At 50.7% G+C, this 25,519-nt stretch overlaps 10 protein-coding genes across 10 annotated transcripts; 3 read left to right on the forward strand and 7 right to left on the reverse strand.

Annotated features, from left to right (window-relative positions):
• Window positions 1-978: 978 nt before the first annotated feature.
• Window positions 979-1,296, forward strand: PPTG_06160 (hypothetical protein; the record flags this gene model as incomplete). Its single annotated transcript, XM_008900049.1, has 1 exon — window positions 979-1,296. One exon carries the CDS (start codon window positions 979-981, stop codon window positions 1,294-1,296), a length of 318 nt encoding a protein of 105 aa, XP_008898297.1.
• Window positions 1,297-2,240: 944 nt separating this feature from the next.
• On the reverse strand, window positions 2,241-2,360 carry PPTG_21827 (hypothetical protein; the record flags this gene model as incomplete). The annotated part of the gene is made up of 1 exon (XM_008900527.1): window positions 2,241-2,360. One exon carries the CDS (start codon window positions 2,358-2,360, stop codon window positions 2,241-2,243), a length of 120 nt encoding a protein of 39 aa, XP_008898775.1.
• Window positions 2,361-2,499: 139 nt separating this feature from the next.
• PPTG_06161 (hypothetical protein) lies at window positions 2,500-3,075 on the reverse strand (the record flags this gene model as incomplete). The annotated part of the gene is made up of 2 exons (XM_008900050.1): window positions 2,500-2,605; window positions 2,684-3,075. 2 exons carry the CDS (start codon window positions 3,073-3,075, stop codon window positions 2,500-2,502), a joined length of 498 nt encoding a protein of 165 aa, XP_008898298.1.
• Window positions 3,076-3,713: 638 nt separating this feature from the next.
• Window positions 3,714-3,950, forward strand: PPTG_21828 (hypothetical protein; the record flags this gene model as incomplete). The annotated part of the gene is made up of 1 exon (XM_008900528.1): window positions 3,714-3,950. The coding sequence occupies one exon, from the start codon at window positions 3,714-3,716 to the stop codon at window positions 3,948-3,950; it is 237 nt and encodes a 78-aa protein (XP_008898776.1).
• Window positions 3,951-4,173: 223 nt separating this feature from the next.
• Window positions 4,174-8,579, reverse strand: PPTG_06162 (hypothetical protein). The gene has a single exon (XM_008900051.1). The coding sequence runs from the start codon at window positions 8,525-8,527 to the stop codon at window positions 4,364-4,366; it is 4,164 nt and encodes a 1,387-aa protein (XP_008898299.1). The 5' UTR covers window positions 8,528-8,579; the 3' UTR covers window positions 4,174-4,363.
• Window positions 8,580-8,747: 168 nt separating this feature from the next.
• PPTG_06163 (hypothetical protein) lies at window positions 8,748-15,041 on the reverse strand. Its single transcript, XM_008900052.1, has one exon. It carries the CDS (start codon window positions 14,781-14,783, stop codon window positions 10,746-10,748), a length of 4,038 nt encoding a protein of 1,345 aa, XP_008898300.1. The 5' UTR covers window positions 14,784-15,041; the 3' UTR covers window positions 8,748-10,745.
• An 83-nt stretch (window positions 15,042-15,124) lies between these two features.
• Window positions 15,125-19,197, reverse strand: PPTG_06164 (hypothetical protein; the record flags this gene model as incomplete). The annotated part of the gene is made up of 1 exon (XM_008900053.1): window positions 15,125-19,197. One exon carries the CDS (start codon window positions 19,195-19,197, stop codon window positions 15,163-15,165), a length of 4,035 nt encoding a protein of 1,344 aa, XP_008898301.1. The 3' UTR covers window positions 15,125-15,162.
• A 942-nt stretch (window positions 19,198-20,139) lies between these two features.
• Window positions 20,140-21,110, reverse strand: PPTG_06165 (hypothetical protein). The gene is made up of 2 exons (XM_008900054.1): window positions 20,484-21,110; window positions 20,140-20,416 (listed from the first exon to the last, which is right to left on the reverse strand). Exons 1-2 carry the CDS (start codon window positions 21,087-21,089, stop codon window positions 20,258-20,260), a joined length of 765 nt encoding a protein of 254 aa, XP_008898302.1. The 5' UTR covers window positions 21,090-21,110; the 3' UTR covers window positions 20,140-20,257.
• Window positions 21,111-21,278: 168 nt separating this feature from the next.
• PPTG_06166 (hypothetical protein) lies at window positions 21,279-24,683 on the forward strand. The gene is made up of 3 exons (XM_008900055.1): window positions 21,279-21,658; window positions 21,727-21,811; window positions 21,887-24,683. The coding sequence occupies exons 1-3, from the start codon at window positions 21,321-21,323 to the stop codon at window positions 24,407-24,409; spliced, it is 2,946 nt and encodes a 981-aa protein (XP_008898303.1). The 5' UTR covers window positions 21,279-21,320; the 3' UTR covers window positions 24,410-24,683.
• PPTG_06167 (hypothetical protein) lies at window positions 24,647-25,451 on the reverse strand (the record flags this gene model as incomplete). Its single annotated transcript, XM_008900056.1, has 1 exon — window positions 24,647-25,451. One exon carries the CDS (start codon window positions 25,449-25,451, stop codon window positions 24,855-24,857), a length of 597 nt encoding a protein of 198 aa, XP_008898304.1. The 3' UTR covers window positions 24,647-24,854.
• Between the last annotated feature and the right edge of the window lie 68 nt (window positions 25,452-25,519).

Genomic DNA, 25,519 nt, shown 5'->3' on the forward strand with positions numbered 1-25,519 from the left:
GATGCCCTTTCTATCCCCTCTGTAACCTGGTCGCGTGGTACTATAGATACAAATCAGTACAGTAGATCGAATCCTTGAGGGTAGATCTCGTGTCCAAATGATTGCATCATGTCGATCCACCCCGATGATTACGTAATATTCACATATGATGATGTAATCAATGACGCGCCGTCGTCGACCACGAGTCTCAGAACTGGATCGGGTCACATTCCATCAATCAGTCCCTTGTCCCCAGAAGCGAACTGTCAGTTCACCACATAATATTCCAGATTATGGATGTAGCATCGATATTAAAGGCATCAGTGAAGGCAAGGTGTCGACGACGCGACTAGCGCTCGTGAAGATCACACTCGGGTGGGAGATGGTCTACGATTTCGAGATGTGGGTAATGGCGCATAGCGTTGGCATTGATGTGGTGCTGGGAACGGACTTCATGATCCCGGCCGGACTACGGCTGGATCTGTTCCATGGTGCTGCACAACTTCCAACTGAAGTGCGCATCCCGCTGATCAAGACGAAGAACATGGTGATAGTATGGAGTACAGCACACACGTCAATGCTGGACCGACCGAAGCCTTAGCCATACCTGGCCACGAGTCTCTCGAGTATCAACTAGCGAAACGCGCGGCGAGACAGGAACAACATGTACTATGTGTTCGACGTACAGAGAAGGTCATCCCATCAGTGACGCAGTTTCACCATGGCCAGCGCGTATCGTATTGACGAACGTCTCAGAACGGACAGCGTACGTTTCAGTGTTCGATAAACTGGCCATGCTGGTTTCTATCGGAGATCTGTCGCGCGGCGAGGGCTACGTGCGTCTGGACTCCAAGAATTACAAGGACTGGCAAGTGCTTGCCTATGAGAACTGTTGCGACCGACAGTTGTTCAAAAGGGGAGTGCGAACTCTACGAACAATGGCTGGCGACCCAACCTCCATCGGTTGAGCGACGAGGATATCCGACACCCGTCGGAGTCATGAAGAGGTCGCCTGAAGACGCGTTGGGCGTATCGGCAGATCGTCTGACATGTGCCGAGCGTTGGGAGAAGATTTTGGAGCAACAAGAGCGAGACGAAGGTCGCCTAGACTCTGGGGTGACAGACGAGGACGCGTTCAAGATCCAATTCTCCGGAGACTCGTCAGACGGTGGCTCAGCAAGCGATGGTGACAACAGCGATGCCAACGAAGAGTCAGCTGGACGCCCACAGGAATTACAAGGTCTAACAAAGGTTATGAACACATTCTTTGGTTCTAGACGGTGCCTGGTGCCGAAGGTGCTGCATCAAGTACAGTGACTGGTGAGACCAAGACGGCCTCAGATGTCAGACAGTAACTCATCAGCCTCTTACATTGCGAGAGGGAAGGCACGACCACCAGTCCAGAGGAGATACACGCTTTGTTAAAGGTGCTGGACACGGTTGCGAGCGTTTGTTTGGGGCCTAGAGGCAAAGCCACGCCAGCGGAGGAGGCGGTACTCATGTTGGACGAAGGGTGCAATTGAGACTGCGTTAAACAAAATATATCGGATGAACCTAAGTACGAATCGCGATTTAAGACTTTTACTCGATAGGTGAACGTCTTAGCTCTCTATTGAGCGCATGTACGTCTAATTTGGTTGAGGTCGGCAAAAAAAAATTATCTTCATGTTGGACGGGAAAACGCGATTTTTTTTATTGTTGATCTAGACGTAAAATTGAGCAAGGAATCCATTGGCGGTATTCATTTGATCTATTGTTGAGTCTAACGTTGTGAAAAGAGCAATTAAATAGAGTGACTTCAAATCCTAAGGGATATATTTTGATTTTTTTTAAATCTGATCATAAGTAACATTTTGATTTCCTTTGGACATAAGAAACATTGACCAACCGTCTGCTCATACTGAAGCTACATCATCATCAATCTGCAGTCCTTTGCTTCTTTGCCTGCGGACGTGGTGTTTTGGCCGTCGGGGCCTTTTTTGACTTCACAGGCGCTGGTGCGTCATCATAGATTGGCTCGGAAGTGCCATCTGCGCCCACACTTCAGCGCTGATCTTGATTTCGTTTGGCTGCTACAGCCATTGCAGCACGTTGTGTACGCCTCGCTTTCTTCGCGACATTTGCTTTTTCTTCCTGTCGGGGACTCTGCTTCTCGTGCAGCGGGTCGTCGCGAGATTCATCAGGAAAGCAGGGCCGAATAGATTGGGCAATCTTTTCAGTGTTGGGGGGGGGGGCAACGTTTCAAGATGATCGGTCAGCATTCAAGTGACCTTATCCTGCAGTGTCAATACTCCGTCGAACTGACGACACAAATCCACCTCTACAACCTCCGAGTCAGGACGCTTGCGGCAGCACACCACACCGGGTTTGCTGGAGTCCATAGAAAATATTTGGTATTGCTGAATCCCGTCCAGCCTTTCTAGAGCTCTGTGAGTTCCTTCTTGAACCCTTTAAATAGGTCACCTCCATGTGGCACATACACAGTAGTTGCATTAGACGCAGCCGTCTTGACAGCCTCGACTAACTGATCCATCGTCCAAATGTCAAGCGCTCTGCTGTCGGAGCGATCATGAGAAGTGCGATCATGAGAAGTGCCAGTAGCGTGTGCAAACTTGTCATGCGCTCGCTTTTCGTCATTTAATTCAGCGATGTCAGCAAACGCTCGAGCTCTCGAGCTTTTCCCTGCACGCAGTGCTTTTCGCACGAGTCAGCGTTTATAATCTCAGTTATCCGAGCTCGTAGGACCCCCTCGAACAAAAAGTTGCTTTTGTCCTCTTCTTCTTGGTGACCGCTGGAGGAGCTGGCGGTTGAGAGGGATTCGACGTCGCTGTCAGCAACTTCTGAGTCCGGAGTGAAGCTCTCATCGCCACTATCATCGTACTCCTCACTCTCACTAGCGGAAGGAACAAGACGATCTCCTTCATTTGAGTCATCGCCTTCGTCCTCCCCTACGACTTTGCGTGTAATGGCATCTAGGGACTCCACATTAGGGCTGGCGGCATCCTGACAGGTTGTTGTGGTGGGCAGGGTGCTTGGCATTGCTTGCGGTGAGCCTGGTTCGAGAAGGCTGGGTTGATCGGGGTGGTGCTCGGGCATGGCTGGCTAATAATCTGGCGTGTTGAAGATTGAGATCTTGAACGCTGTCGGTACTCCCTGTTCAAATTTTTGAAAAGAGAAAAGGTCATTTTTCTCGCAAACTCACTTATGTACGAAATTGAAACAGCCAACTTTAAACGCGAAGATCTCGATAACTCTCAAAGCCGCATTAATCACATTTGTTTGACGCAGTCTCATATCAGTAGCCCACGTGTTGACAACCGAAGAAAACGAAATCTCGGATGACACCGGTAGGGACTATGCGAAGCTACCGCGCGACTACCGAGGATCCGTTATGTCTTTTGGCGGATCAACCAAGACCGATCAATAAGGTGGTCATAGTAGCTGTTCTTGGATATTATGGAGCCTCCCTGAATGGAAGATAGTGATCGCTGCAAACGCTTGTCTCCCGTCCACCACGGTGAACCTCGCTGCATACACTGGGATGAATAACGGTGTCAAGACAGCTTTAGCGCACGGTGCCGAGGATTTAGTCGTCGTGGGCGACTCAAGTCTTCCGACTCCACAGTCACTAGGGTCAGGTCAAAAGGGGTCTCTGATGATATTGCTGAACACTCACAAACAGCTTACGGCAAAGCTTCGGTCGGTCAAGAACCTTCACGTAGTAAAGGAATACAATGCTGCCGTGGATTCACTGGCCACCGAAGGTCTCGAGTCAAAAATTAGTAGGGTCGTGCTTGCTGAATGCTCGTAAATCGGAATTGGCTACCCTAAATCGCATCCAGGAGGTGATCTACGAGCCGCGTAAAGATGAAGGCACGGCAAAGGTTGGACTACGTAATTTGGAGCATTGTGAACGTGATCTGACCGGTAGCGACGATTGTGAGCAGGAAGCTGCCGGAAAATGCATTTAAGACGACATTTCGGGTAATTGAGGTAATATCATGCATGGTGTCATTCGACGCGCATGACATGCGGTGGATTATGGAGCAACATGAGTGTCACAACGGTCACCATTTCTGTGGCTCCCATTCCGGGCGAACGCACGGCTTTGTCATTTTATAGGTTAGGATATTTCCTTACAAACTTCATGGCAATGTAAGATTGGGGCTACTACTACTGTAAAAAAAAAAAAGTATTTGAGTGTTGTTTATGGCAGAGTAAGCTCTACTTCACATGTCCCTTCCGGTACTCAAAAATAAACGAAATCAGGGGCTCTATGTTGCTGTAAAGGTTTTATACGGTGGTGCCCTATGTACGACATCTACACGATCATTTACACTCCATGTGATACTCCAGCACCGCCTTCCTCACCAATCTACCGATGCTATGGGGCTGCAGGTTTTTTCTCATCGTCCTCGCTATCGCTTGATAGTTCGTCGAAACTTTGCTGGATTTGGGTGAGAGTCTGCTGGAATCCAGGACGATCACCGCCCAGCTTGGACAGTTGCTTCGTGTTGCCGAAGCGCCCATACAGCTTCCGAGCTGACAGCAGCATACTCTCATCCTCGCTGTCCTCATCCTCTGACACTCCCGAAGCGGGGACTGTGTCCAGCACTGAGGACCCAACAGACTGGTAGCGGAACACCTGGACATCGCTGCTGCCTGTACTGCTGGAACTACTGGCCCGATTGCGTTCGTCTTGTGCCAAACGTGAGATTCCTTCGACGACACCACTAGCTTGAGATTTCTGTTCTTGATGAGCGTTAAAAGAAGCCGAGAAATTCAACTGAAAGTTGTCAAGAGTGGAGTTGCTGTCGTTGCTCTGTCTTGGAGTACTCGAGCCGGAAGGCTCCTTTGCTGAGCTTTGCTGCTCTGTGCGGAAACGATCAGGAAGATACGCCGGCGCATTACTGTTGCTTCGCGGTTGAAGTGCAGCCTCGTTGCCAATCGAAGGATTAGTCGCTGCAAGATCCAATGCAGGCACAGCAGCAGGGGATGATGCTGAGGTAGCCGAAAGCCTTTCAATCGCAACAGGCGAGGACGACGGTGGCGTTGCAGGCGGGGTTATGGCATCCAGACCCATGCTACAGATACTGCTGCCACGAGCGCTGCTGCTGGGGACCGAGGAGAACGAAATTCTGCTGGATGCGCGCGAACGGCTTTCCGAAACCTCATCACCGCTTGTCTGCTCAGGGTCAGCTGACAACATCATGGACACTGGAATAACGGGAGGAGTAGTATGTTCATCCTCCACTAGATTGGCCAAACTAGCGCGAGGCACTTCGCTGTCGCGCTGGGCTCCGTCGAAAGCCAAGTCATCAGCAGTACCGTCCACAGGAGCTGAGACGAGACTAACATCAGTGGCAAAGTGGTCATCCGTTCGAGTGGTTGATGGCGAGCTCAGTTCACTGGAGCCCAGCACCACTCGGGTGTTCGCGGATCGCTGCTGTTCCTCCACTGACATGTTGTCAAGAACAAAGGTTTCTTCGCGACTGATAGAAGGACGCGAGGGTTTAGCCAGGTCTAAAGCTTTACCACTCTCGGTCTTGGGAGACGTTGGCATGCGTTCGTATGAAGATACTCCATCCTTCAACTGGGACGACGTGCCATCGCGACTCTGGCGGATAAACAATGACTGGTCGTGGAACTGACGCATATCGGCATCCAAGTAGTTCATATCACACCCGACAGTGTTGAGAATTGCCTCATCTTCGGACTCCGAAAGCTGTTCGTGCTTGGTCTTCTCCGCTTGATCATAACGTCCGTGTAGCGTGTACTTCCTGGTCACAACATCCACGCCTCCATCGTCATGAGATTTTTTGGATACTCGCTCGTCCAGTGTCGTGATCGACTCCTTCTGATACTCATGGTCGATTAAGTCTTCCACTTTCGATCGCTGCAGCTGCTGGTCGTGGTCAATGAGATCTTCAACGACCTCGGTATTCTTGGGTGCAACAACTTCCACAGCGTGTGTGTTGTTCGTAAATCTAGGAGCCAATTGCGAGCCTACCGACGAGTTCGCAATGGACGGGCGTTCCAGCACCTGACGTGTTGCAGTATGAGCAGAAGGAGACGGGGGCGGCAACGCTGGAGTCTCAGCAAATTCATGTGCTTTAGTCTCCTCAGCATCATCATCGATTGGCTTACGAGGCAGAGCATTGGACAACGTGCTAAGCTTGGTGCTGACACGGCGCTCCTCTTCATCGTCCGAAGCGCCCATGGACGTCTCGGAGTCTTCGTCAGTGTCGTAGATTTTCGCTGCTTTCAGGCCATTCTCAATCGAATCAACGGGGTTTTGCACTGGTGTTTTGGGCGTCATACGTCCAATACTCTCATCGTGCTTCTGCTCAGCAATCGGAGGAACCACAGCACGGCCCGGTGTGTCATCATACGTGTCAATGTCGATAGAACTCGCAGAAGAATCCGAGCTTGTGGACGAGCGTCGCTGTTCCATCTCGCGTTCTCGTTGGCGCAAGAGTTCGTGCTCACGTCCACCATCTCTGGGCGCAGTAGGCGGCATAGCAGCCATACTCATACTGTTGAGTTCAATCGGAATAGTCGACGCAGACGTTGTCAGCGCACTCATATCCAGTGGAGGCGGTGCATTTGGATCATCAAGCGTCGAATCATACGTGCCGAAGTCAGGAATCACCGCGTGGTCGTCTAACGTCGCGCCATACGCGCCGAAATCGCTGGGTGGGGCCTGGTACATCGGAGGAGCGTCAAAGTCGTGCTTGTCACGACTTGCTTGCTGCAACGCAGACATGTACGCATCCGGCATGCGGTGGTCGATGCTGGAACGACTCATGTAGTTGTCTTGACGCTGTAGTTGCTCTAGCCGCTCGCGACTACTCAACTCCTGTAGACGACTGAAGTTGCTCATATTGCGGCCACCCGTACCTGCTCCTAGCAGCATATCACTACTTTGACTGCGTGGAATTCCATTCTGAGGACGTCGTGAAGCTCCAGTAGCTGGACGATCGAAAATCGAGGCAGGAGACGGCACTGGCGGCGGTCCTGGCATCTGCAACGTGTATCGTCCTTCCCCCCTCGCAATGGGGTCATCCAGTGACAAACTCTGGCTGGGTCGGAAGTCAGACGGTCGCATGAGTTGGCTGCCACGGTGGTCACGCGAACGACTGTAGTCCTGTTGCTGCTGCTGGTATCTCTGTGATCTCCTGTACAAATCTGCGTCCGGTTGTCCACGTGAGCGATGACGCGACGTTGAAGGTGGTAAATCGGCACCAAAACCAGGAATCGGAGACGTGCTGGACATGCGTCGACTTGAGGGCTTCTCACGTCGCATCGACTGCAAGAAAATCTTGGGCGCTTCCTCTTCTCTACGTCCATGATGTCCCACTCGTGACGCTCGTCGTTCATCGTCGTGATAACCCAAGAAACTCATCGACATGGTGGAGGAATGCGGCGGTTCTACCAGTGCTGACGTGGGCTTGGGGGCGTTCGTAATCACCTGGAAACAGTGCATACAGATACGTAGTTTACGCACCTCGTCTCCTCCATTAGTAGCCGCGAAGTTGCGGTTCTCAATGGGGAATTCCTTGCTGCATGCGGCACACACAACTTCTCCACACTTTCTGCAGTTCAGCTTTCTCAATAATAACAGCGAGAACGAGTCCTGACACACGGCACATCTGGCTCTGTACTTCCTGGGGACGAGTTCCAGATCGCTCAGGTATCTCTGCTCATTGAGACGTTTGCTCCTCAGCATGTTTCTCACCTGGGCGACGAACAACACTCTCATTCTCAATAGACTGGCTGGTACAGGCGTGTGTTCCTTCAAGTTCAGTTGCACCAAGTGAATCACATCCACATGACCCGGTCGCTCCTCACTTTCCACTACGACGAAGCCGGAATGGTACAAACTGCCACGTACGAGGCCGAATTCCCTCTTCAGGTCGTCACAGCCCGGCAATTTGATCGAGTGCTGGCCCAATACCCATCCTTTGCGTCCTCTGGCATCAATAAACTTGTCTTGACACTCCAAGTAGCAAAAATCGCGATGCGGCAAACCATGTGGCATCTGCACAACCATCCACTTGGCTGTCACTTGGTGTAAAGGCTTCTCCTTCGTCCTAGGGGCCAGAGTATGCAACACCACGCCATCGTAGAACCACTCTCTATGCGCTCTAGCGAACTCCTTCATTTGCCGTGTTGAGCCCAATTGGAAGAGTGACGCCACCTCCTTCACAGTGCCCGGTACACTAGTCACACCGCACATGCTGGCGGCGGTGAGGGCCGCACCGGTTGCTGTTGAGCGCGGAGAGCCTGCGTAAATCTGCACGCCGTTGTTCTTCTCCACGTGGCGCCAAGCGATGGGCCCGCCGGCGCTGCGTGCGCGCTCCACGAGCTCCTGCGCAGCCTCGCATGATTTGCGCACAAGGTAGGCTCGTTCGCGCGACGAGAGCAGCGGGGGCTCGAAGTAGTTCTCGCGCAGAGGCGTCCATACGCGTGAGGAGCCTAGAGACTCGTTGCTGGACGTGGAGGCCGCGGGTCCCGCCACCCGCGACGACGAGAGGCCCCGAGCCATGACACAGGAGTGATGGTCAGTTGCCTTCGCGACGTCGTATTCGAGAGTGAGGAAAGTGAAGGCGGTAACCACGTGGACTTGTGCTCTGACTCCCATCCGTTCGGTTAGAAATTGCGTATAGAAAGGGATAACGACAACGTTGTATGGGACGTTTGGGTAGAGACGGGAATGGGACGACTTGAGCCGGACACAAGATTTGATAAACGATGATTTTTCACCGAAAGCCGTGGGTGGCAGAAGAGAAGTGTAGGATAAACTTTGAGAATGTAGTGCCACTTTGTGCATTTTGTATTTGAATTTTATTGTAAAGATAAACGGAGGAGCAGCATTGAGTTGATGATGCACTCAAAAACGTCATGTTCATGGTTGTCAGTGGCTGGCTGGCGTTGCACCCAGACGATTTTGCTTGGCGAAAGAGGGTTGTGGCAGTTTGTAATTCGGAGGAAAAGTTTGGGTGAGCTCCATGGTGATCTCTCTACTTTATTTCTTCGCGACATTATTGGAGTCATTATTCAGTGAATCATTCACCCTGCCGTGCGTTCATGGTCCCACTTGGCCCCTCCACGGCGTGACGATGTCGCTTCAATTGGACACACTGTCCAACTGGCGACGTCGGAATAGTCAACGAAAAACACCCCCGTAGTCGTATCGTGATCGCCCATTCCGTGCACTGCGTTCGGACCGCGCTGCTCTCTTTTCCTTCTCCAAATGCCGCGCAGATCCACCTCGGTTCGACTGCACGCACTGCCTGTCCTCTCCGTCGTTTCTTTCGAGCTGCTATCCTTGCTCGTCGTCAATGCAGCTTTGTCGACGAGATTATCAATGCAGCAGAGTCTCCGATGGCAACTTGCACTGCATAATAGTGCGTGGCCAGTGTCCGCACGATCGGACGTGCTACACTGCGCGTCAATTGACTCAGTTGCAGTTGCAGTACCCTCCTTATCGGTTCGCCATAGCGGTGGTGATTGTCACGCGGGACGGTCATCATCACGTTGTAGAAACCTTTGAGCAACCAAAACTCATTTCTCCGCGTGGACAACTGTGCTCAACAATGATCTGGGCAAAGGCCTGATTAAAATGCCCCGCTCCACGTCACTTCACCATCTTGCACGTTTTCACCGCGATCGACTGCAGGTAATTTATATCGGCAACGTAGCGTTTCCCACATGAAAATACAATATCGTGATAGTACCGCAATCCAGTACACATAAAAAATGAACCACACTAACCTTTTTAGGCAAAGTTTTGTTTAATCTGTCGCTTCAATCGTTGGGTTAAGCCCACGCCACGATCGTCAACTTTTCGACTCGAGAGCAGTTGACGATTTAACGGCGTTAGCCACTTGACGTGTGGATCTGGCCAGTATCCACTCCTCAAAATGATTCATGGGGTATTTGATCGAAGAAGTAGCCCAGTGATGGAGGTGCGATCCAGTTTATGCGTCATGGTGACCACCATTACGAACATGTACGGAGCACTCGTCGCAGTTGTAGTCTACAAATTGTAACGTGGTTAATCGGAGCAGTAGCCTTGCCGAAAGTATGATGCACGAGCCCAGCGAATACATGTACTGCGTCTATCCCTCTTAAACGACGCTAAAGATTTCACTGTTTTCTTCACACATACTGGCATCAGCTTCATGTTACGTTTTAGTCACCATGAGCAAACTGACTGGACGGAAAAATGCCCACAGATACATGTAACTCGTCAATGTAAAGAACTGAGATATCGAGGAAGGAGTGGGATATCTTTTTTCAGTGCACCTTACAGCACAAAACAGTAAATCGGCCGAGAGAGAAATCACACAGCAAGAGCACACACAATTCATGGCAGCGATAAAGATTCCTACTGTTGAACTTGATGCTTCGAAGTCGTGATCGTCCAAGGCGAGGCATGTCGATTCAATGTAAATGGCGCCACCACTGTAGGTACTCAGCATCGCCACAAAGAAAGCGATATCCATGGATATTTGTAAGCCTCGCTTATGTATCCATTCGCAAGAAAGCACGATGGATCCCTAGTATGAACAAAATCACTTGCAGACATCGTAAGATTACGCGAAGCATCCGCATGCCCTTGAGATCATCGTGCCCATCGACATCCTGTAGGACATACTTACCAAGCATTAAACCAATCAGTAATGATAGCAGGCTGCGATTCCATAACTCCACATATTCTCGAATTCGATACGATCGGCATTTTTCTCACTGTTTCTGATCTAGTGCGTGGTGGACGTTTCAATAACGACATTGTTCTGCTGGAAGCGGTCCAGATATCCTCCTTCCTCCATGAGATCAAAGAAGTGGCCTTCACCTTTCCGGATAAGCTCAGCAGGACTGGCGAGTTCCTTCACGCTGCCATCATCCATCACTAAAATGCGGTCCGAGTCAAGTATCGTGTCTAGTCGATGCGCGATGGAGAGCACGGTAGAGTCCTTGAACACCTCGCGAATTACCCGTTGTAAAGCTTGATCCGTAGCGTGGTCTACAGCAGCAGTGGCTTCGTCGAATATCACGATACGCGACTTGCGGAGTAGCGAACACACCATACACAACATTTGCCGCTCACCCACACTGTAGTTCTCGCCGTTCTCCTCGACTAGTGCATCCAGTTTGCCATCCTCCGTTTCGATACGAGAGCCGAGACCCACCTGACGCAGACACGTCCACAATTCGTCGTCGCTAAAGTCATCGAACGGGTCCAAATAGTTGCGTAAGGTGCCCTTAAACAACACAGGGTTTTGCGGGATGATGGATAGTTTCTCACGCAGTGTCGTCAAGCCAATTGTACTGACGTCAACACCATCGATATAGATCGACCCAGCAGCCAACTCATTGATTCGGAAGAGAGCCATGGTTAGACTAGACTTGCCGGCACCAGTTCGGCCAACGATGCCGAGTTTCTCACTGCCGTGGACGGAAAAGCTCAGGTCACGTAGGACCAGTTGGCCTTGGTCCTTGTATCGGAAGTTCACGTGGTTAAATTCAATCGATCCAGCTGACGGCCAAGTTTTTGGGTGTATTTTGCTGGGTGGATCAAGTGGTAGGCGTGACGGTGCTTCCTGGATAATATCCGCGTATTCTTGAAGTCTCTCCGGACTCACCATCATAGGTTCCACTTGAGAGAGTGCCTGCACTAACCTCTCGAGGTTCTGAGATACTTTCAGTGCGTACGAGAAGGCGAGACCAATCACAGCAGCTCCTAGTTGATGACGAAGCAACACGAGCGATGCAGTGACCACCAGAACCAACAGACTACCGACGAGTTGGATGTGGAGTGAGAACCACTGAGAAACACACAATTGGCCGAACCAAATCTTGTTGTTCTCGTCCAGCTTCGCGCTGTGTGTGACCTGGAATCGATGCACGTGACCACGGCCGTAAGCTCGAATAACCGCGCCACCATCCACAGTCTCCGATAGATGGTTTAACACAGGGGCTTGCGTTGTCTTTGACAGTCGTTGTAGCTCTCGGGCCGGACGAATGTAGAAGGATCCAATGCGGTAGTAAAGATAAGCTACTGGCAACAGAAGAAGCCCCTTCCAGCGGATCACAATCGCAGCGGTGACAGCGCTGCATCCTACCGAGAATATCGTCGACGACATTCGACTGAACAGCGGTGGGATGTTGGAGTCCACGACAGATACGTCGCTACCATAACGCGTTAAAATGCGGCCGATCGGGTTGGCATCGAAGAAGCGCATAGGGGCGTGCATGAGCGCGTCTGTCATCGCGTCGAACATCCGCCGAGCCGCACGTAAGCCATACACCGCAGTCATAAACATCCGCGCGAAGACCATCAACGCTGAAGCGAGACCAAGAGCTGTGTAGATACTAAGCCGGTACGATATGGATTCCTTACTGCGGACGCCGTCACTCGACCATGCACCTAGCCAGAAATCGCTCGAAATCTGCAACGCTTGCCAGCACGCAGAGGTCATCAAGAATAGAAACACGATCGGGAAGCCACCTACTGCGCGATAATATGCGCTGAACACGTGGTGGCTCACTTGTCCCTCCACTCGCTCCTCTTCATCCACCAGCTTCCCCAGTTTTTCAAGATCAGTAATTTTGTCACCAGCGATTGAAGACAGAGCTCTCGGTTTCGCCTCTGCGCATGGAGTGCACGGTGAAATCAACGCCATCTCGTCGTCACACTCATTGGTTTCATTTGCCAGATTGAGGATGTTACTGCGATCGCTGTCATCGTCAGTCCGGGGTTCCTTGTCGATAAGTAAATCAGTCTCAAGAAGTCCGTGACCATTCTCTCCGTCATTCTTAGCTCCAAAAGTGACAGCACCGTACGGTTGAGCTGCGAAAGGCGACACCAGTGGCATCTCCGTCTCGAGTGGATTATCCGCGTGGTGTGTTTCCACTAGCGCTCCCAACTCATCGATAGTCACAGCTCGAGAAATATGCGGAGATTCAATAATCTCGGGGTTATGAGTCACGAGGATGATGGTCTTGTTCTTGAGTAGTCCCAGCATGCATTTTTGAAATATCTCGTTCTGTATAATAGCGTCCACTGCCGACAAAGGCGAATCCAGCAGGAACACGCTTGCGTCGCTGTAGCAAGCTCGAGCCAAGGCAATACGCGCCTTCTGGCCTCCTGACAAATTGATCCCACGTTCACCGATCTCGGTCGAATCGCCTGCTATTAGCGAGTCGAGATCTGCTGTCAACGCACAAGCATCCAGCACTTTCTCGTACTTCTTGCGGTCGTACAGAAGACCGAACAAAATGTTGTCTCGGACTGTCATATTCTGGATCCACGGCTGCTGCGAGCAGTACGCCACACACCCTCCGACGAATACTGTTCCGTTGTGCTTAACCATTTCACCAAGAAGTGCAGAACACAGCGACGACTTACCGCATCCAACGGAGCCATGTAGAACCACAAACTCTCCTGCCTTCACTTCCAGATTCACGTTCCTCAACAGCGTAGAGTCTTGGTCCCAGCCGAATTCGCCGCCTTCAACAGCGACAATCACTTTCCTGATAACGTAGTGTTCGCCCTGTGGATGATCAGCTGGCATAACACTGTCAGACTCCAGCTCAGACATCTCCAGGAACGCTCCAATGCGTTCCAGCGCCACTTTCGACTGCACGAGCATGGGTAGAATGTTGGTGATCATGCGTAGCGGACCCTGGATGAGTTGGAAGAGCGCAATACTGGTAAACACGATCGCTGGAGTCAAGGTTCGCTGCATCACGCCCGCGTAAACTCCAAAAGATGCCACACTGATAAACACCGGCATGCCCCAGAGCATGACGACGCTCAAACATGCCAGCAGACGTCGTTTAAACAGATCCTTCATCTCTTTGGCCCGAGTTACTTTAATTTGACCCATCAAGCGCTCCTCCCACGCATTGAACTTGACAATTTCCACAGCTTTGAACACTTCTGTCACTTTTTTCATCCTCACGTCCTTGCTGCGTCGATACACTCGCTGGCACGCGAACATCCACTTGGAAATCACGTGGTTGACGCCCAACATGGCAACAATCACACTCACACCGGCTAAGGCAGCAACGCCCAGTACGTCGTACAGCATATAGCTGACTATGGCAATTTGCAACGGGATAAGCCACAGTTGATGCACCAAAAAGGCTGTTGCCAATATCGCGTCACTGTCGGCTGTGTACATGTTGGTTATGGCTCCTGTGGACTTGTCCCTGCGCGCTTGAGCGTTCAATTTTAAAGTTTTCCGGAAAATCAGTGTCTTGACTGATGCCACGAGTTTAATTGCGATTATTTCGGAGTAAAATCTGGCGTATGTGTCTGCTAAAGCTTGCAACACTTTAGCGGCGAAGAGTGTGGCTACCCAGATGCAAATGGTCTGTAGTATTGCAGTCTCGTCGTTTGGATCTTCTTCGGCTAATACGGAGAGGCTGGAGACCACCTCTTTAAGCACGACGGGTCCCAGTAAGTTGCAGAGCATGGAGACGAGGAATGTGACGCCTGTGAGGAAGATACGGCGGCCAAAGCACATTATTGAAGCCTTGTACATGGACCGAGAGGCTTCGTAGACGCTGGAGAAGCGATACGACGCTGTGTTCGCCTGTAGCTCCCAACGTAGTGGCCATACGTCGTCGACGTCGAGCTGTTTGCGCTGGCCGAGCGTCATTAGCGGCCGCACCCAGTCCAGCAGAAGGCGGGACAGACAGCCGGCGACATCCTGAGGGTGCGGAGTGCGCTTGGAGACCGAGTGATCGAAGGTGTCGTATGACTTGAGCGGCAGTAGCTCCGGCGTCATAGCGACCCGGTGGATTGCAGAATGAAGAGAAACGTAGTGATCATGGACGAGGAGTGATGGTCATTGGCTAGCAAATGAAATGATACTTTGGTTAAAGTGGAAACAGATGATGGACAAAAGAGTGAAAAAGGCAAAATTGGCTCTTCAAGGAGATGAGTGTTCGCATCATGTCAACAACAAAAGAGTTTGCTTACTGCCCTCTTGGTCTCATTCATGGCAATTGAATGGCAGGCAAGGCTAGCGCTTTACCACACGCGGTGCAAACTGATCTCTTACCAACATTCCTGTTTGCAAGGACGCAACTACACGTGAAAGTAGTGATTCCAATACGAAAAATTACTTCGGAAGTATTGGCATTTTATTATGAAGCGGGGACTTCCTATTTCTTCTGGTGGTTGAGGAAGCGCATGGCAAGAAGCGTCAAGCCACGGACAAAAATGACGAAAGCGAATAAAATGCCGCAGTTTCTCCAGATCTCACTGTGGTTCATCAAGAAATTGATCTCCAAATATTCCTTGACAGTGATGCCACTTGGCAAAGCTGGTGGCACATTCTCCATCCGTCTGCAGCCGATAGCGTTGCTATTGTCGCTAGGACAATCTCCAAATACAACAGTAGCCAAAGCTGAAAGCGAGTATGTCAGGGGATTGATAGTATAGATCCATTTGACGCCCTCGGGAAGTGCCACCGCCGGTGGGCTGAAGCCCGAGAAGAGGAAGGTGATCAAGTTCACCACCATTCCCAAAATCTCGGCGATTTCCACATTAGGAGACAGGAAAACGACGAATTCAGCGAGGTATTCTTGAAAGAGAACGTAGAGCGACAAAATGAGGTAAAACGTGAAGAAAGCGTACGCTCCTGTAAAGCCGACTATCGGATAGAAAGCAGCCATAAACACCAGTACAGCTGCAAATGTGTACGGGATTTCCACCATACCCGACCCGAAGAAATACCAGAAAGCGTTGTAGGTCTGCGCAGCTCGTTCTCGGTAAAAGACTCCGCGTTCTTTTGCTGCAACTGGCACCATACTGTTGAACGAGATAACTCCGACAAAGCCCATGACGGAGAATACCATTCCCATCCCGGAGTTGACGCCGGCGTATGAACTGTAGTTCGTGTCGAGATAAGTGATTCCAGTGAGGAGACCCATTACCAGTGCAACTCCAAAGCGGGTCAAATTGTACGATGCCGTTCTCCAGTACATTCGGAAGAAACGTTGCAGCAGCAACTTCATCTGCGCCAGTTCGGTGGCAGCACGTTTGTCACTGTACTCCAGCGCTGGGATCAACGAAGACGGTCGAGAAATACCCTCACGGTTCAAATTCGCCTGGAGACTCTCGAAATTTGAACTCGACTTGAAAACACTCACGAAATTAGTCTCATCAGCGTTACTGTTGCCAACACCAGCGCCGATCACTTCCAACATCCAAGACGCGGGATTGTAGTCGTCTTTGAGCTTCTCCACCCCATCAATTGACTCGAAATACTCGACTAGTTCTGCCACCTCACCTGCATACACCATCTCACCTCCACGTTTGAGCAGTAAGACTCTGTCAAACACTTGGAAAACTTCAGTTGAGGGCTGATGAATCGTGCAGATAATGGTGCGTCCCGTGTTCGCCACTTTACGAACGCCATCCATGATCAACTTGGCCGAGCGAGCATCAAGACCGCTTGTCGGTTCATCCAGGAAGAGTACACTCGGTTGTGCAGCAAGCTCCACTCCGATTGTTAACCTCTTCATCTGCTCCATGGAACTGCCACGAATGATCCGGTCAGCGATCGGGTTCAGGTCCAGTAAGTCCAGGCAATCGTTCACCGATTCGTACTTGTAGTTGTCGGAAATGTCAGCACCTTGGCGCAAGAACGCGCTAAACGTCAGCGCTTCACGGAATGTCGAGGACTCGGAGTGAATGTCCATCTGCTCACAGTATCCAGTCGAGCGACGAATTGCGAGATCGGTGGCTGGGTGTCCATTTAGTAGAATCTGTCCTTGAACCTTGCCACCGGTTTTTCGACCAGCTATCACGTCCATCAGCGTTGTTTTACCTGCACCCGAAGACCCCATGAGTGCAGTAATAGTACCAGGAAGAGCATATCCACTAATACCCTTGAGTAGATTGATGGTCTCTTTTGGGTTGGCTGGGTCAGGAACAGTGTACCACAAGTCCTTGAACGCCACTGTAACTGGGACAAATGACGAGTACTTCGAGTCAGGAGCAACGTTAATAGCAGCGTCAGATTCAGATGCCTGTACGCTTCGTGGGGTCCGAGTAAGAGCGTAGCCTTCCGTGGCCTTCTTGCTGCCGGCTTCGCCACCGAGCGTCACGTTATCGGGGCTTTCGTAGCGATGATATTCCAGCGAGAGGAACGATAGAAACATAAAGAGCATGTACGAGGCCATCATATACAACATGCCATACCAAAGCCAGTGTTTCTGCGAAGGAACCTCGTACGAACTTAATGCGAACTCCCCCATCTTCATGCCGTACATGGCACAATAGTCAACGCCGTCATATACGCACGTGTCGAAGCGCGCTTCAGTGTACTGGTTCACAGCGAGAGAGCGAACACCCCACGCCACGGGGTTGATCCAGTAAAGCCAACTGAGATAATCCGGAATCTGGTCCTTCGTAATGGCAAACCCAGCAAACAAGACAAAGAATTCGACTGCAACACTGGCAATTGGGTTGACCACGTTGACGTTGGGTGACGCGCTTGCCAAGAAGAAGAAAAACGCTGCAGATGTAAGGTTGGTGAGGCACAACAGCGCCAGGAACCAGATAAAACTCCACAATGAACGCACGAAGCCACACATCCAGTACACAATCGACCCGAATACGATCACTTCAAGTATAATGGGAGGGATCTGGTTCACTGAGTTGGATAGCACGTAAGATGCTGTTCGATAGAAGTTGGCGCCTCGTTGCTTGTAGAAGACGTCACGAGCTTCAATGATGGCTGGAATCTGCGCCAACAACGCCATCGATAAGCAGAGTGCTGCCTCGAAGATGACCCCCATCACTAACTGTGGATCTGTCGGGTCGACTTGGTAAAAGACGCAGCCATACAATAGTCCCATGACCGTATTCATCGCCAAACGTCCGATAAGCCCCGACATTTCACGTCTCATCATCGTAATTTGTCGCTTCATAAGCAGAAAAGTGCTTGCTCCAAAAGACTGGTAGAACTCTGGTTGAGACCACGTTTGCTGAAGTAGCTCAGGTTCATCAAGATCCTTCAGCACCTGGGCAAAGTAGGAGGATCGTTCAAACGCCTCCGCAAAATGCTGTGGATAACGAGGACCCAATCCCTTGTCAATTTCATATTGGAGTTGTTTGCTGGTCCCAAGATCCATCAAGAAGTCAGCGACGTCACGTTGAGGTGGGCGCTTGAAGCCAAGACTCTCAAAGTAACCCAGTGCTTGCTCACGAGGACCATTGTACATGACTCGTCCTTCGTTCAGAATTATCACGTTGTCAAACAACGCGAACACTTCAGGTGAAGGCTGCAACAACGAGATGACCACAGTCTTGCGGAACTTCTTGGCGATACTGCGCTGCGTCGTGATGATGTCGAAGGTAGCTGCACTGTCCAGACCAGTGCTGATCTCGTCCATCATCTTCACGTACGCGTTGCCGAACTCCATCTCGCCAGTCGTCACTCGCTTGCGCTCGCCACCAGACACACCACGCAGCATTTCATCTCCCACAACGGTGTTCTGGCAGTTTTCCAGTCCGAGTTGTTGGATCACGAGGTCTGGATAGTGCTGGTACATGGCTCGGACTACCTCCAACGCCTCTGCTTTTTCCTCTGGAGAGCTGTGCGCGAATTGCTTTTCCCAGTACTCTGCCAGGTCGCCACCACAACAAGCGTGTACGAACTCAAGGGTCTCCTTAACAGTCAGTAAAGCATAGTGCCGGTCGTGTTGAGGTACGTAGGACACTAGGTGAGCCAAGCGCTTTTGTAGCTCAGCAGCTGGCGTTCCGTTGTACGTCACCTCCCCTTCCACCGAGATGTTCTTGTCCTTTGGAAAGCGCCCACTTAGAAGCTTCATCAAGGCCGACTTGCCCGAACCAGGCTGACCCAGTACGAGAGTCATGGTTCCAGGCTTGAGCGTACCGCTCACATTCTTGAGGATCTGCTTCTTGACGACGTTTTTGGTGGAACGCAGCTCGTGGTAGCTTGTCTTAATAGCGTTAAACAGAGTTGGGAGTTCGATGTTGGCGTCGTTTGAATCCTTGACCACGACGTCGACTGCGATGGATACGCCTCTAAAGCGTATCTCGACCTGTGGAAAACTCTCGCCCATTGCCTTCTCCATGTGAGAGCCCACATGATCGCGCACTTCTGCGGGCGTCCGAGTCGCCTGCTTTGGATTATCGGACTCTCCTTTGTCGCTAGGTGGAGGCATGGAGGAAGTTTGAATCAGTTCGTGGGCTTCCTTTCAGCGAGGTGTTGCTTGTAGGAGTCAAAAGTGAAAGTGGTGAGGTCATCTGAGAGCTGGTGCGATACTGCTTGTGCTCTGAGATTGCTGGACTCGTGAGGTTGAATTTCCTGCTGCGTTCGTGATCATGCGGGTTAGTATTTTTTTTAAAGTTTAGTTTAACATAGTCGGTACGTATCGCTATATAATCATACATTGATTACCGGACATGAATTATCCAGTTTTGCGGTCGTTTGTCAACACGTTATCACGACCTTAACGGTAAAAAAAAAATGGTGGTGTATAGTACGTGGAAATGTTGTTGGCCAAGTATCAACCTTTATAATGTTGTCGATTACGGGCGACATTAACGGGTACAGTGTCGGTCGCATCATCGGGATTCACTTGCAACAATACTGTATTCATTGAAGAGGTGTGGATAATTATTGATTCCCGTCCACGATGATTGAGTAGCCCATCTCGTCGACTAATATCTTCTTTCAATCCTTTAGAAGACAATCCGGTGTCATTGTAGTATCTGCTGATCATAATCGCCCCAAATCACATTTCACTACATGTACAGTTAGTACTTATAGCCACTACTCTAGCGCCTCACGTCGCTGTAGTGAATGTAGACGGGAATCACATATACTCTCCAAAGAAATCGTACACATGTACAAACTCGGCGGATACACATGCGTTCTAATGCACTTGTAATCTGAGCAGCTTCCACAGCAGTTTCTCAATGGAAACGTGGCATCGTACGCCTCGATCAGGAACTGAGTTGTAGCGTCCGCCCTGTTGCCACCTAAAGTGAGGTCGTCTCAGCATTGACACTGGTTTGAGTCAACCGTTTGACATCACCGGCGCTCAAGGTATTGACGACCAGAGGTCACCACGGAAGGATACGCTACAGTGCCATCTCGCCTTGTGTTAGCACAAGCGTTTGCCGTTTCAGTATCTAAAATATCAAAAGTCTCAACGTTTACATTTTAATGTACAAACTGCAATCGTTACCCCTTGAACCAACTGACGTCCAGTTTTATCTTCACGGACCTCGCAGCCGAATTGACTCGTTGGTCCCTCCTAACGCTCCTCGCACCTGCAGTGCATCCATTGTAACCTGTTGCAACTGCTGCTCTATCAGGGCTAAATCTCCAGCCAAAGTGTCACGCCGCACCGTGAGTTGTTCTACGAGCGCCATCAGCTTTCGCATAGACGTAGAATAGTTAGCCAGCCTCATCGAAATGATCATCGTAAACTCCCTCACCTACCTCGTTGTATCTCTTACGGATCACAATGACCTCTCGATCACCCTTTCTACTGTCTATGACGCGTCGTGAGCTTCCTCTAATTGACACGCCGTTTGTGGTGTCCGGTGGATCATCTCGAGTACGACTCAATTGCTGCAGTTCTTCCTCCATGTTCCGGTATAAGCGACACTCCAGTTGCTTGCTAGAGATCGACTGTCTGTCTACCTGCGCCCACATTCTAGTAAGCTCGTCCGCCATGTCCTTGGATGTTTTCCGCTTGGCTCGTTCGTAGAAGCTCTGGTCCATTTGGATACTTTGTACGAGAAACCTGTCGTTGATTATTTGCCGCTCTTTTGCGTCCAATTGCAGCAGCTCATTGCAATCTTTTTGTCGTAGGATGAGAACGATGGACGTCGAACCGTTGGGCTCCAGTAAACCCTGATGAGGACACACCAAGTAACTGTCTGGTCTCCTTGTCTTCACTTTAAACGCGACTGGTGAGTCCTCCGACGCATTGTGAATAGACAGTAGCGCTTTGAGCTCCGTGTCGTGCTGCAGACGGAACGCCACAGTCTCCGCGGGCTCCAGGATAATGCTCGAGTTCAACGGTAGCACCACGTCCACCATGCTTGTCAAATGTGAATCAGATATAACTTTAACTCAACTCAACCTCTAGAAAACGTTACGCCTCCCAACGTTTGAAAGACTCAACCGGTAATCTGATTCCATCAAACGTGACCACGATTGGCCAAAACGACAATCACTATAACCAACCAATAGTCTTCTTCTTAATTCAACTACCGTCTATCATTGGCTAAAACCCTTCCCTAACAATTATCTGCACCAGATCAACTAACCATGCTGGCTGGCTTCGTTGTGCCCCACGCGCACTACCGCGTGTTCCACGGGAACCCCGCGGCCGACTCGCAGTATGCGGCACGCAACGACCAGTTCCCCTTAGCTCTGAACCCCCGTCGCGTGGAGAGCTCCCCCACCGACCTCCATCTGCGCGAGTTCGCCCAGCTCGAGGTCCAAGTCAAGGCTCTGCAAATACAATCAACCAACCCTGCCTCCGCGGCGGGATCTCTAGCCGAGTGTTTCCTGTTCTACTCTAGACTATTCACAGTCGAGTCATTCTCGTGGCCAGATTTCCTATCCGCCGTGTTCACCAAGTTAGCCGAGCACTTTGCTATAAGGTAAGTAAAAAGGTAGAATGAGGTAAATTCCAAGGTAGAATACACTAATGTTTCGTATATTTTCGCAGTGAGAATGACATCGCGCGAAGCGCTATCCTGAGAGTCTTCCAACGTGCAAAAAGTCACGTGGCACAAGTGAACGATTCCAACAAGGTGGGTAGTCTACGGTAGAACAACACCCTCAACAAGGTAGAACGAATACTAACCTTGTTATTAACGATACTGCAGCTACTAACCCACCTCACAGGTCCTTTAACGCATCCTACCAGTGTCACAACACGGACATTAACGCTCCAGGTGGTGGCCACGATGCCCTCCCTACTTGTCCACGACACGACAGTGCAGCAGCAGATTCTCAAGGGGATTTCTGCTGACGATCACGATGAACGCCGCGCTGCAATTGAAGCAGCGAGTGCATTTCTACCACTATCATCTTCCTTTAAGAACGACGCGCTGACATTAACTCTGGAGGACAAGACGACGGTGTTGTGCTGCTTGTTGGCGGATGCAGTGGCGAACTCTACGGAGGCGCAGCAAGCCTGGACTCACTGTGCAGAACTGTACGAAAGACTTGCTGATGACAAGAGTGCAGTGGCGAGTTTACGTGCCATGACTATGCTGACTGCTGCGTATCCTGGTGTTTTAATGGAGATGCACGGACAAGTGCTGCATCATGTACTGGATCAAGACCCGCGTGCGATAGTGCATAATTTCACGTTGCTAGTAACTCAACAACTCGTTGCGAAGCAAAGCGAAAACAACGAACAGCTAGCAAGTGTTCTGGAAGGTGTTTTTGCAAGGATTGAAAGCCAAGGTAAACCTAGTTTGCGCATCAAATTATCAGCTCTGCTACTGCTTGAAAAGTGGTCGAAGCAGCACGAGTTAGGTGACAAGGCTGAAGCTTTACTCAAGGAAGCCAAGAAACTGCTCGCTGTTGCCAGGGATGCGCGATTCGGAGAGGTTTACACTTCTATCATCGCGAATATCGCTCGTCAGAAGCTCGCAGCTGACGGGTCAGAGCACAGTGTCGATGAATTGCTGTTCTTATTGCATCCACGAGCACCCGTGGCTGCCAAGAGCACATGGAACTACGCATTGGCAGCCATCGCTCAACTCAGCCAGGAATTCTCCGACCATCTCGCCACATATCTAGCTCCACGTTTAATCGAGCTGCTGTCAATCCTAGCTGATAGTAACATGGACGCTAGTGTCATCAAAGCTCGCAGAACGTCCATCTTCAAGGCCCTCGGGGATCAACTTCGACCACCAAACTTCGACTTGATCAACAAGGAGCTGTCTACGTTGCTAAAGGAACTCTCCAGTGTCAACCGAACGGATGCTGCGTATCTACGGGCTGTGGTAGCTACATTCTTCCTCTGGACACAAGAGCTGACCGTCGCTAAAGAAGACGGCGAGATCAGCAAGATGATCTCTACATTCGAGCGACAACTGCTTAATTCTGAGCACTACGAGACTCACGCAGATCGGTACGAGATGGCCAAGCTGGCGATGTTACGAGGACGGTTCACGTTGGCTTCTCAGTTGCTGGAGGTTGTTGCAGCGAAGACTGATAGCGAGTGCTTTGGTGGCTGGCTGCACGCTCTACAGACGATGAGTGGCGCTGAGTCCCGCATATCAACAGATCAATCAGTGCACCTCGATAGCCTGCAGTTGCTAGCCCGTGCTAGTACGTACTTGCAAGCGGCACGTACGTCAAGTTTTCGCTTCGATCTCCAGCTCCACCTGCTTTCTCTCCGACTGGAATGGGTACAACTTGTGCAGAGTACACAGCAGGTAGCAGGAGAGGCTGCATACACCAATTCACCGGGTAATCCTGTGGGACGAGAGGGCCAATTGAGCAAGCAATTACGTGCTCTTGCGCACAAGTTTAACGTGCTACGTGGTATGCTGCTCGGTGCCGATCAGCGAGACCTGGACGCTCTTCAAGCTCACACCAGCTCGTGTAATTTATTGGCGTCAGCGGTCGAAGGGTTTTTGTTGCTACGATCTCCAAACTCCATCGACTTTCCGACAGAATGGGGATCTCAGTGGAGTTTACAAGTGTTGAAGACGTTGAGTGAAGATGTACGAGGAAAATTGGATCGCGTTGCCAAGCTCTCACCTTCTCGTCAACCAGGCGTTGGAGCCCACGTACTGCAGCAACTTTTGGTGGCGTTATGTGCTGTCCCTCCGGTGTTGCCGAAGCTTTTCTTCTGCTCTCGACTACGCACTGAACAGCGTCTTCTCTCCAGTGCGCAGTTTTTAACTTATGCAGAGAACACGGCATTCACAGCCAAGCCACGCTCTCGCTCACAACTTGGCGTGTCACTGGGCACTGATTTCGTTAGTGTGTTGAAAGGGGTGCTTGCAGTTTCGCGCAGTGCTCGAAATTACTGGATTAACCGAGCAGAAGCTGTTGAAGTGGAGGTGCTCGTGTGCTTAGCTGATGCTGGAATCAATACTGGGAGCTCCTCGATCTATGAACAAGCGAGTGGGATGGCAGACGAGAAGCTCGTGCAACACCGAATGACAGTCATTCTACCAATTGCATGGGATCAAGTTACGACAGCAGCTGAAGATAATCGGACAATGCTGTACCTGCCGTTCGAGACGCCAGTGCATGTGAAGGCTGCGAATTTGACAGTCAAAGGGTCTTTCACGTTGGTAGCAAAACTCGCATTAGTGGATCGACGAGGCGACAAGTGGCCTCTGGCTGCTACTGGTTGTCGACGAGGCTTCATAGTTTACTGAAAATTCTACATAAACGTAGACGAGTGGAAGTGTTCTAAACTACTTGGGCTAAAGTTTACCGTGCGCACTCGATTCAGTACTACCATTCAAAGGTAGCGTAAAGGGGGCGATGTTGTAGCTTCGCTGCTCCAGTCATGTTGGAGAAGACGTTTCCATATCTTGTCATTGAATGGGCCTAAGGAGAGCAGTTGTACTGATGAACAGGAACTATGAAGCGAGCTATTATCTTTGAACTTGAATACTACGAATCTTCCATTTGTCATCTGTTATCTGCTTTCTCACTCCTACAACCACCATTTCCCAGACAATTAATCTGTTGTTATGAAAACACCTAGCACGTGGTCGGTTACGAGTCCTCCGCTACTGGATCACAGAGTTCAATAGTCGGCCCTTGAATCCATTGCAGAACTTCTTCCATTCCCCGAGCTTCGGCACCTCCAAGTGCTCAGGTGGTCCATCCTTCCGTGCGATTCACATATAGAAACTTCACTACATCGAGATGCCTTTCAGAAGCAGCGCCATCTACAGCTTCCGTAGTGCACCCCTCCGCACGATTACTGGGCAACCACCGCACCATCTCCAAATGTCCTCCACCCGCGGCTAAATCCATTGCACGCGTCGTAGTACGACTCGTACATCCTTCGGATCTGTTTACTTGTAACCACTTTACCACGTCAAGGTGACCATTTGCCGCTGCGTTGTTCATAGCAGACGTCGTACCTTCAGTACGATTTCCATGCAGCCATTTCACTACGTCGAGATGTCCACTTTCGGCTGCCGAGTTCATAGCTGCCGTGGTGTTTGCTACCTTCGTGCGATTATCGTGCATCCATTTCACGATTTCAAGTTGGCCCCCTTGTGCTGCATAATCCATCGCCTGGGACGTCCACTGAGCACTATAGTGCGAATTCAGCCAAAGTAAAATCTGGAAGTGACCTGCTTCAGCGGCACTATTCACAGCCTCTGGTGAGCACCCGTCATTCCGATTGGCGTCCAGCCATTGCAATACATCCAAACGACCACCAAGTGCAGCCCAATCCATCGAGTCAGTGACTCTCGGACGCCGGCCACAGACAAACCTCAAACCTGCCGGCTTAAGTCTGTTCCCCC

Source organism: Phytophthora parasitica (genome assembly GCF_000247585.1).
Source record: "Phytophthora parasitica INRA-310 unplaced genomic scaffold supercont2.9, whole genome shotgun sequence".
Lineage (NCBI taxonomy): Eukaryota > Oomycota > Peronosporomycetes > Peronosporales > Peronosporaceae > Phytophthora > Phytophthora nicotianae.

What these genes read in the sequence shown, in the direction of transcription:
- PPTG_06162 (XM_008900051.1), bottom strand. Translation starts at nt 8,527, where the DNA reads ATGGCTCGGGGCCTCTCGTCGTCGCGGGTGGCGGGACCCGCGGCCTCC.
- PPTG_06163 (XM_008900052.1), bottom strand. Translation starts at nt 14,783, where the DNA reads ATGACGCCGGAGCTACTGCCGCTCAAGTCATACGACACCTTCGATCAC.
- PPTG_06165 (XM_008900054.1), bottom strand. Translation starts at nt 21,089, where the DNA reads ATGGTGGACGTGGTGCTACCGTTGAACTCGAGCATTATCCTGGAGCCC. An exon ending in TCCGTAAGAGATACAACGAG is followed by an intron (nt 20,417 to 20,483) that starts GTAGGTGAGGGA and finishes TCTATGCGAAAG; the next exon opens with CTGATGGCGCTCGTAGAACA.
- PPTG_06166 (XM_008900055.1), top strand. Translation starts at nt 21,321, where the DNA reads ATGCTGGCTGGCTTCGTTGTGCCCCACGCGCACTACCGCGTGTTCCAC. An exon ending in GCCGAGCACTTTGCTATAAG is followed by an intron (nt 21,659 to 21,726) that starts GTAAGTAAAAAG and finishes ATATTTTCGCAG; the next exon opens with TGAGAATGACATCGCGCGAA. An exon ending in AAGTGAACGATTCCAACAAG is followed by an intron (nt 21,812 to 21,886) that starts GTGGGTAGTCTA and finishes ACGATACTGCAG; the next exon opens with CTACTAACCCACCTCACAGG.